At 37.5% G+C, this 11,173-nt stretch overlaps 1 protein-coding gene across 50 annotated transcripts in view; it reads right to left on the bottom strand.

Annotated features, from left to right (window-relative positions):
- KTN1 (kinectin 1) overlaps positions 1-11,173 on the bottom strand; it is a 94,215-nt gene that overhangs the window by 35,164 nt on the left and 47,878 nt on the right. For all 50 annotated transcript variants that reach the window (XM_026670199.2, XM_026670197.2, XM_087952381.1 and 47 more), the window contains 4 exons: positions 3,700-3,734; positions 2,995-3,085; positions 1,734-1,802; positions 657-694 (listed from right to left, as the gene is read on the bottom strand). In XM_026670199.2, the coding sequence (XP_026525984.1) occupies positions 657-694; positions 1,734-1,802; positions 2,995-3,085; positions 3,700-3,734 (233 nt within the window). The remainder of the gene's footprint in view (positions 1-656; positions 695-1,733; positions 1,803-2,994; positions 3,086-3,699; positions 3,735-11,173) is intronic.

Here is an 11,173-nt window from a genome sequence, read left to right as displayed (position 1 = left end):
AATTCACTCTCATCTCTACAGTTTTTAAGCATGTGCAGCTCCAGATTGTTCCAGCTGTAGCACATGGCCAGTTGTTTAACATCCCATCTATATGCAGACTCATCACTGTCTTGAATCAGGTCAATGACCATTGTATGGAGACTTCAGTACTTTAACAGAGGGTTGTAATCATTGGTATAGAGAAGAGCAACCAAAAGAGCATATAGCCCTGAAGGGTGCCTGTGCTAGTTGCCCATGTAATTTTCCTAGCTTCACCTATCTGTTAAAAAGCTTATGATCCACCTAGAAGTATGAACAGACACAGTGAGCTGAATCAGTTATTATTCCTTCAATCTACAATTAAGAGATTACCATTAACAATTAAGGATTAATGCGGGGTGTGGGCTTGGGGGAGAGATAGACCACTACCTGAACAAAAATCTTTTGTTCACAGAAAAATTCACAGATCAAATATTTAGGTGACTGGAGATTTTTTTAAATGTAAAAAGGTATAGTTTCTTGGAGTGGGGTAAATGTTGGGATACCAAATGCAACATTCATTTTATATATGATATAGTTCAGAATTTTAAAGTCAATATTTATCCATTTTAATTTCAAATAGTAACAAAATGTAAACATTAAGAATGTATTAAAATTGAAGTCATGCTGCTACTTACATCCTTTGCAGGTCTTCTACCAAGGATGCAAATGATACCTTTGGGGAAAAAGGTAAAAATATATCGGCATTTAATAGGAAAAATTCAAATCACTTTGAGTGGATGCTTCAAAGGATAATAATGATTACTTGGCACAAATGAAGCTAGTTTTTATTAATTGTGAAATTAATTAATAAATGAATTGCTTTATTGATCTACTAAGATAAATTAGTAATAGAATTACAACTGTATTTGTAGTATTGTAATTATAATTACAAAACAAATTAACTCCATAGATTCTTTATGAAAAATATGGTGTATGACACATTTGAATCCCACTGGAATCTAGTTTTCCCTTCTTTCCGATTTTTGGAACATGGGCCCTAGAAGCAGTATATTAGGAATGATGGGCATATATCCTACCACCAAGCAATTTTATTTAATACAGACTGGTGTCCGAAATGAACTTACATTCCAAGCGTAACCCTTGAACACAGCTTAGCTTACAATACAAATTCTCTGCCTGGTAACATTAACTAGCAACCAGAGTATTGTGCCTTCCTCAAAATGTCAATAATATTTTAGAACTGCAGTAACATCTCTACCATGTATCTTCTACATAAAAGATATAATGCAGAGTCTAGCTGGCTTTTGGGTGCAAAAAAAACCTCACAGGATATAATAAAGCAAGATGTGACAACAACTATCAAATTAGAGCAGGGACATTACAATCCAAAAGTTTCAAGCAAAATGCTCCAGACATACAACAAATATGTTTATAAATCAACTATATAGGCTATTTAACTGATAATAACTTTGGGTAGTGTACAAAGTAAGAACAATCAAAACAATGTAAAACAAAGGAAACTAGTATTCTCACAGGGGACTCATTTCCTAACCTAGCATCTGGGGGAAAAGCCAGATCTTCAAAGCTAATTTAAACAAAACATTGTTACGGCACCACAATTCTCCAGTGGGGGATACTGTTATAATTAGCAGGATACTAATAGATGAAAAATGTTATACCATAGTTATAATTACCAGCAATCCATTTGAAGATGGATTTTTTTTTAAAAAAAAACTTCTGATAAGATATACCTGCTCAGTCTGTACTTTCCGAAGATTTTCAACTTCACTTTTCAGGGATAAGTTGTCTGTTCTCAGTGCCTTTACAAACAAAACAGTTTCTATATTGAAGAGTTACAACAACACTGCTACTGATCTTTAAATAATAATAATTGTTGCTATTAATTAAATTTATATGCTGCCCAACTCCCAGTGACACAATAATTTATACATTATATAATTTATAAACTATTTTTATAGTTTATAAATTATTTAAAACATTATTTAAATTATTTAAAAAATTATTTAAAACTAGACATTAAAAACAAGAAACAATAAGGAAGATAAAATGGCAGGAAGACAAGCAGATTGTAGGGGGGAAAAACCAACTTGTGTCAAAGTCATCTTCAACAAAGGCCTACATAAAGAGCCATGTTTTCAAAAGGCCCTTGGAAACATCAGCAGGTTGGGGGCCATCTTGGGGGAGCCTCATTCCAGAGGACAGGCATTGTGACAGAAAAGGGGTCCTTCTTCAGTCCCCATAGAGAGTGTTACTTAAGCACAACAACCCTGCCAGATTGAATTGGCCAAGCAGGCACAATGCAACATAGATTGCTGTTGATAGTTGAGAAGTCGTATCCGACCCATTGCGACCCCATGGACGCAACATAGATAGTCCCTCAAAAACAATATTTAATATAAATTTAATTAAATGTGATTAAATGTAAATCCTCAGTACATATTTCACCACCTTTTTTATTATCATCATCACCATCATCGTCGGAATAATATTTTAATATAGAAGAATGCTTTACACTTTTTCCCTGGACACTGCAAAACTTACCAGAACTTGGCACACATTTCAAATGTTAAATAAGTGTACCACAAGAGATCATGAATGACACCTTCTTATTGAGGCAGTCCAGCATGACAATATATAGTGCACTCAATGACACAGTATCAAATGACACACTGATGTCCTCACCACAAAAATCTCTGAAGGCCTAATCTTATTCCAGCATAAAGAATAGTAACAGGTCTTAATTCTCTGAGCAGAAGGGTCAGTGGGAGTAAAAGAAGCAATTAGTTGTCTGTAAGTGCAGTTCTTTGAGTAGTCATCTGTGGATACTTATATGTGAGTTGTGTGTCCACATATAAGCTCATTCCAAACCCTACAAAATCCTTCACGTATATTATGCAACTTGGCATGGCTAACTGAAGTACTACAGTATGAAATCTTACACACTCCCACACCACTCAGAAGTAAGCCATGTAACATTCATAAAGTCATTACCTTTAATTCTTCCTCCTTATTTGCCATTTCTATCAGCCCAGTTTCAAGGAGTTCTTCAACCGTCTTTATTTTGTCATCCTTATCTGTAATACTGAAGTGCAGAACATGTACATTGACAACTATTCAAAACTGGTTAAAATAATCAGGATAACATCTTTATGCACATTTCCTCCATGGGTGCTTACCACTGAATAGTCTTCACAGAACCAGCTATAACACAGCCTTAATTCCTCAAAATATCACTTCATCCAGACAGCTCCTTCCCATCCTACTTTCCCAATTTCTTTTACTGCAGGGAAAATGGCTCAGAGGCCACACTTAACTTTGTGAAGGTGGATGGAAGCTAATGATGTTGCCTTTCTTTTTGATGTCCTTCTTTCTTGTTTATTTCTTTTTTTCACCAATTATCTTAAGCCTCCTTTAAATATATATGAGGTTGTTTTTACATCTGAAAATAGGGGGAAATTTGTGTAGCTGGAATTTTGGAAACATCATCAGTATAACATTGGGAGAATGCAAGCTAAAGTTTCAGGAACCACAATTTACCAATTTCTGCTTTGCATAGAAATGTCAAGGATGAGAACATCTCTATACCAAGCCATATTTTTCAGAAATCTGTTCAGAAACCCACCCTCAGCGATACAGATTTACAGCAAGGTAAATTTGAAAAATGATTAGAGGTCAGTTATTTCCCAGATTCATTACCTTCTTTCCAGTTGTTCCAGCAATTCTTTGTTAGCCTAATAAGTGAAAAACAAAGCAATAAATGTTAAGTGTACAATTTTCATCCTAAAATATTCAGCTGCTTGGAATATAAATGTTCACTTAAATTCACTTTAAGTCATGGCACAAAATCCACCCCAGATATTTCAATATCATTAGCTGAGCATTCAAATGGAGTATGCCATTGATGTGTTAAGAAGAAACAGCAGAGCAGGGAGAGAAAAGGAGAGTTTTTAATGTGGTAATCTGAAAAACAAATATAGTCTGTTTTTTTTTACTTTCTCTTTTGTGATGTTTGTCTGGAACCAAGTTAGTTGAGATGAGAGATGAAAGTGAAGTTCTTGGTGCTCTCAGAATTTGATTGTTTGCTTGCACTATGTTTCACTACCAGAAACTATTGTTTGCTTGCACTATGTTTCACTACCAACTAGATAGCATAATAGTGCAGAAATTATAGTCATCAATGCCACCGGTAACAGTGTACAAATCTGCCCTTTTTCGGGTCTTCCTCAACTATACACCTGCCCATTCACAAGACTAAGTTGCAAACTTTGTGGTACCTGACTGAGTTCTTCTAACTCTTCTAACATTGTGAACGAATCTTTCCTAGACACTGCTGTCTACATTATTTTGCCATCTTTCATGACTGCAATGCTAAATTTTATCAATCTTTTATCAATCACAATTTTGAAAATATGAAAAGTATTCCAAATAGTAGCAATTTGCTTCAAAAATTGAAGTTATCCCTAGTAAATAGAATTATATTGTTAACATACATTTTTCTTGATCAAAGAAATTTGAAGGATTTTATAACATCTACTGCTACATTTTTGGTGTGTATGAGGTATCCTATACTATTTATACAAAACTAACAACAACTAATTGCATGCCATCAAGTCAGTATTAACTCTTTAGCAAACATGTACACAGATTTTCTCTAGGATGACCTATCGCCAAACTGGCCTTGAGATCTTTCAGGAGGGCAACCATTCATTCCATAGTGATTGACAACCCTACATGTTCTGCATAAGAAGCAATCAATAAGTACCTAGATCTTTGGTTCATTCCAATCTTAGTTATTTTCAGTCAACAATCTTTTAAAATCGAATCACCACAGATCCTTTAACATGGGTGAGCACTCCAGACGTTATGAACTACAACTCTAGTATCCCTCCTCAGGTATGTTTGCATATCTATAATAGCAAAGTACTTTATAGTTTAGGGTTAGGGTAACTTAACCACTGAGACTTGTTCAAGAAACTATAATAAAAACGCATAATACAATTTTTGTGGAACAATTGTGGAATAAGACTCAATATGTAATGGAATGGATCACTTTTTCTATCATGTATGAAGAGTATGAAGGCTCCTATTTTTATTCCAGTAAGGAAGATAAAAGAGTTTTCTCTTTTATGGAAGTAAAAGCCAAGCTTCCAGCAGTTGAGAGATAACATTATTTTAAAAAAATAGTTCCACAAGCGTGAGGTTAATTAAATAAAAACAGTGTAAACAGGGGTGGGTTTCTACCGGTTCTGTCCACCTCTGTAGAACCGGTAGCTCTGAAGAGCAGCAGACATAGAACCGGTTCTATGTCTGCTGATGTTTTTGCCCATCTGCCTGCCCAGGCTCTTACCTGACCTTTATTTCCTGCATTTTCAACTTCGGCTGCTATGCGAGGAACAGCTGCAGTTAAAAAAGCAGGAAAAAAGTACTTTTTCAAATCTGCTTCTTGGCATGCAGCGCTGCTCAGCTGTCCAGGCACCAGGCTGATGACAATTTACAGGCGCGCGCAGCATGCAGGGAAGCACATCGTAAATCACTGAACCTCGTAAATCACTGAACTGGTAGTTAACCCTGTCGGATCCCACCCCTGGGTGTAAATACAAGTTTTATGGAGAACACTCTTTCTTAGGAAAACTCCACAACTGAAAGAAAAGGAACAGGTTTTCATTCCTAGTAGAAAAAGGAATTTCATAACAAAATGGAATTTCCATTTTCTTACTTAAAGGAGGATATCCTTATCTGAAGTTAGAATGGTCCTCAAAAGGGTCTGAATGACTCACTGAGCAAACTTACAAAGCACTACTTATTGCAAAGCTCTTCTCCTGAAAGAAATGTCAACTTTAACTTGTGAATTAAAAGAGTTGTACTCTTCTTCCTTTGTAATTTACTTACCTCACAAAGCTCAACCTAGTCTGAGGACCATGTTGCTGCCCTGCATATAACACCGAGGGGACAGTAGTAGAGAAGATAGCCAAATGTACTGAAGAGTAGATGAACCAGACAATATAACTGTAAGCTTCCATGCACTGGGCTAGTCAATGAATAAGTTGAAGGAGGCCCTGACATGTTTTACTGAGTGATGAAAGATGTGGCTCTGATTATTCTAATACTGTTGCGGTCTCCTTCATGAGTTTCTCAGAATTGCAGAGTGCTACCCTTATTACTTTGAGTTCCAAGAAGTCTATAAGATTTTAGTGAATCCAACAACATTCACTGCACAAGTCTCCTTAGCCCTGAAGGCTGGCATTGGCCACTAGGATGGGTGAAAAAGAACTTCCAAAAAGAAATATACCCTTTTCAAGGGCCTTGGATGTCTATCCATCATGTGAAAGACTTTCAGATGTGGTCTCAGTGGAATAAATGACTTGGTCTCCTGTTGCTTCTCCTCTCAAGAAGGAAAATGATGCCTATTGTAGGGAGTATGAGTGAGCCCTGGTCATGGAACTGAGCCTTCGAGAAGACCTAGGGCTGCTGAATATCAACCATTTGGCATGCATCACTGACCTGATTAATTCCTGTAAGGGAGGAGGGCCAAGCCTGCCAAAATAGTTCAGCTTTGTTTCCAGAAGCTGCAGGCATTAAGCGGGGGCATCTGCCTCTTCTCCCAGTTGATGCAGAAGCCAAGGTATGATAGAAGCAACAGACTATCTTGCTCACTCTGTTAAAGAATGAGAACAGAGGAGAAGGTAATCTAAATAGCGGTAGATATGAACTTTGTCCTAAGATGTGCTACAAGGATCTTTATGTTGCCATGTCAAATGGGAGAGCAGTGTATTGAGAATGACGGCCCAGTTCAAATCTCAAAAACCTCCAGTAGATGGGGAAATGAACATACAAACAAGATTCTTGGAAATAAAGAAAGACTAGCCAAAAGAATGGAATTTCAGGTTGCCACATGAAACTTATTGCCAATGGGAATGATTCTATGACTTTGATAGCAAACAGAGGACTGATGGATTGAAGTAAGAGCTTTGCTTTCTGGAATTTCAGGGAAGAACTTCATTAGCCATGTCGCTATATGAAACACCCAGGTGCCTGAATATTAGAACACTAGTACCAGGCAAATAAGCAAAACCTACTCACCCCCAGACTCATTGACTATCTTGATGTATGGTGTCCATTTATGAAGAATGACCCTTAGATTCCTGCTGCTTCAGCTGATAATCTGACTCATGACAATAAATTATGGATCCTTCTGTAACTTTGGTTGTGGATAGAAAATGAAAGGAAGTGACCTTAGGCTAAGCAAGTTGCTATTCACTCTTCTTGAGGAAATAGCTGGAAAGGCTTCCTTGTTGTCCTTGTTTTCAGCCAAGAAATCATCTAAGGATTTTCAAGAACGTTTTCACCAAAAATGCTTAAAGTTAATAGCAACTTGGATGTATTATTTATTATTTGATTTACACCTTGTCTTTCTCCTGTGGAAAGCACTCGAGGCAGCTAACGAAAATTAAAATAAAACAAAATATAGGAATTTACCAACCGATTCAGAAAACAATTAAATAACAAAACCATCTAATAAATCAAAGTGCTGTTATACTGTGTGCCAAAAAGATGAGTCTCTTCAAGACGGCCTCTCTACTGATCTTAATAACCAGGCAGATTAATAACTAGAGGTCTAGTCTGCCTAGTGACCCTGCTCAACACATCTGCAGAGGAAATATTTGCTGCAGGATTTGAGGCTACAGGAAATACTTCAGCCACCCTTGGAACTAAAAGTAGACCATCCAGGAAATCTGTGTTCACATTCTTAGGAAATGCTTCCTTCTCCACTGGCTGTGAGACTTCTGATCTCTTTGAAAGCTTCTTAGGGATGAAAACGTGAAATCCCCAAATTACAATAGCCCACACGGGCAGCTCCAGTGATCAGTTTTGAAAGAACTCTTCTTTCCTGGGCTTCAAGATATGCTTTCTTCTTCTGGGTGTCTTCAAAGATGGCTTTGGCCAAATGCTTGACTTTCTGGCCAATTTGTTTGTGGGGTTCTCAATTCCCCTAAGAGATTGAAAATATGTCATTCCCTTAAGTGGGGTGAGTAAACTACCACCTCTGCATAATTGTTAAAATACTTTGGGCAAGACAGAAGGAGACCTACCTGGAAAGGATATCAGGTCACCTGAAAGAGGTCATAGTTTGGAGGGTCAGTCCCCCTAACTACTGAAATCTCTCCTGATATGTCCAAGAAAAGTGATGGACATCCTCGGCTATCAGAAAAAGTAATAAAGGAAAAAAGGGAAGAAATCGAAAAAAGTAGAAAGTAATGAAGTCAAGTGATATAGGATAAAGCTCTTGTAATGAGCTGCTTACTACAGCAGGCAAGACCAAGGAAGTGGCCGGGAGGTTATTACAGGGTGACAAAATTTCTTTGGCCTCCCATTGTAGCAGGAGAAGCATCATCCAAGGACACTCTCAGCCATAATAGGAACCAAAATTAACATATGCAATAATATTGATTTTTACTCTATCAAGATCCGAGAAGTCAATTAGCAAAAGAAGTCAAAAGCAGCATGCGCTTCCATAAAAGTTCCCTTCAAATTAGATAGTGGCAACATTCCTAACTCCCACTGATTTTAGATCAGATCTTAGAAGATAGCCTGTTATAAAATAGCCTGTCGTGAGGAACATCAAGAAATATTATGACTCAATATGTCTGCCTCTACTCCAAGCCTCTTTGTGTCAGAACAAGTCTAAATCTTTCTCCCATTGAAAGGCAAAAGGTACGTGCCTATCTCTGTTCATCTCCACACATCACTGCCCTCTGGGCTACTCTGTCACTTTTGCTGCCCTCTGCTCCTACAGCCCTGCCAATCCCCCAGCTGACTTTCATCTTCTTGCCCCCCAACTACCGATGAGACAAGCCTGGCCTTTCTGAAGGAACAGCTGGCCACATGCAGTCTTCTTGCAAAGCAAGAAGTGAGAAGGTCGTGCATGATTTGAAGAAGGGTGTGGACAGCACCAGAAGGCAACGGAGACTAATAAAGGTCCCAGGCCTCTATTTCAACCTCAGTACTGGCAATGGTGGCAAAGGCCACCATTGATGCTAAGGAGTGCCATTGTACAGGATGGCCAAAGTGACCTTGAATTGTTTCCCTACCAGGCTTTTCTCTCCTAACATATATATTTTATTTGCAAATTCTGCTGAATGTATAGATTTTACAAGCAATTTTTCTTAACATGTTGCATTTTTGTCATTATTGTTACTAACATATGCATCACTTGCTAAAATTTTCTCTAGAAATATATTGCGCATGTGAGAAAAGTTTGAATTTCGACGAACAGTTGTTTCAAATTTTTTAATCAAAAAGGAAAGATTATTCTGCATCAAAAGGGGAAATACATTTATATCTCATTGAAGACTCCTTTCAACAGGTATACCACTAAAGGCTCTTCTGCATCTAAAAATGCCAGCACAGGCTTGCTTGACAATAGGGAAGAAAAACTCAAAATCTAATGTTTTAGCAAGGTCACTCAGCAAGTTCATTCTCAACTAGTATGTTTTGTTTAATCTCTCAACCCATCTACCAACTACACATATAAAAACTAATGGATGATGTCATGGAAAGTTATATTAAAAAAATAATGTTCTGGGAATGAATTAATGGTTTGATCTGAATGCTTTCCAATCCTATGCTTTTTATTTAGGATGAAGTGTTTAAAAGGAAGCATGAGTAAGGTAATAAAGCATTTTACAAGCCTGAACTGCTTATAAACATTACCCAGCCTAAAACATTTATTGAACAACACACTTTCATATATTGGCCTATTGGGTAAATTGCTATGCAATTAAGCAATGGCTAAATTGATCAATGATGCATAAAGGTGAATATCTCTTCAATTGTAGTTTTACACTCTGACGATGTTAGCAGAGGCTAACGAAAGCTACGTGGATAATATAGTTTAAGTTCTGGAGATTGTGATGTCTGTCTCTTCTTTTATAGCTACACCTGGAACTTGTATTTTTATTGCAACTTTCATAGACAGACAGACAGACAGACAGACAGACAGACAGACAGGATCAAAATGACCCAGGTACCCACTCTGTTTTCCATAATTGCTTCTGCAGCAACACTACAAGATGCTGTAATGTCATTCACAGCCTTAGAAGTTCATACTTCTATTCATCTCATTTAGAAAATTGACAGCAGAAATAGCAATATGGAAAACCTATTTGGGGAACACTTTTAAGTCCCTACTAAACTCTCTTTATCTTAAGTTGGAGTTCTTTGCATAAAGGAATTACAGAAGTGATTTTATCAGATGGCAAGAGCTTGCATGCCCCCCAAAATTCAAAATTCCAGAGCTACAATCACAATGGTAAATAAAAGTGGCCACTCCTGTGTGAGTCCCAGAGCAGTCTTCCTTACAGTTGAACTAAACAAGCCTTCCATATCCTGGTTCAATCCTAGTATGCACTTCCATGCTAAAATAAGAAAAGAGGAGGAGAAGGAAGAGGGTGGCAAGTTGTGTGTCTCATCAACCTTGGCTATCCACAAGTTATTGTCTCTGTAGCCAGATACTAAATTCAATTTATCTTTTTTATACAAGTTCCACTGAAGTTATAAGCCAGTGATGGAAGAGAGAAAAATAAAGAGAATGTAAATGAATGAATGAATGAGGATTGGCATTGTGGGATTCCAAATTGTACCATCATTTCTGCTTTTGCATCCATATATTTTGGGAGGGAGTACTGTAGGTGTAGATACAGTAGCTAACTGGAAGACCTGTTGCAATTCTGCTAAGGTCAATGGCAACGGAATGAGACAACCCGCTATGGCCAACCTGCTGTGGCTAACTCACCGCAATATAACTCACTGTGGGACAGTCCAACTAATAAAAAAGTTTAATTAATTTTGACTGAACCATGGCCAATAAGAAGAAAGAAAGCCAATCCAGAAATACAAGAGTTATGTGGCCACCAATAACAAAAGTACCTGAATGAAATGATTAATACAGCATTGAATTGTCCTGCAGTGAGTGGTCCCGTGGTGAGTTGGCTGCGGCAAATGGCCATGCTAAATTGTCCCAGACCTCACTGACAAGAACTTGCTGTAACTGATTCATTAGAAAGGGAATACTGATAGCTTTTTACAGTGGATGAGGCTGCTGCTCTGCATGGCAATCCTGGTATTGTACTATCATATTCAGACCACGTAATGTTGTTCTACATCAAAGTAA

This window comes from Notechis scutatus, chromosome 1 (genome assembly GCF_049901735.1).
Source record: "Notechis scutatus isolate UNSWTSFEM ecotype Mainland chromosome 1, rNotScu1.2, whole genome shotgun sequence".
Classification (NCBI taxonomy): Eukaryota; Metazoa; Chordata; class Lepidosauria; order Squamata; family Elapidae; genus Notechis; species Notechis scutatus.
Note: the sequence above shows the minus strand (reverse complement) of the source record. Positions and strands in the feature narration are given on the sequence as shown.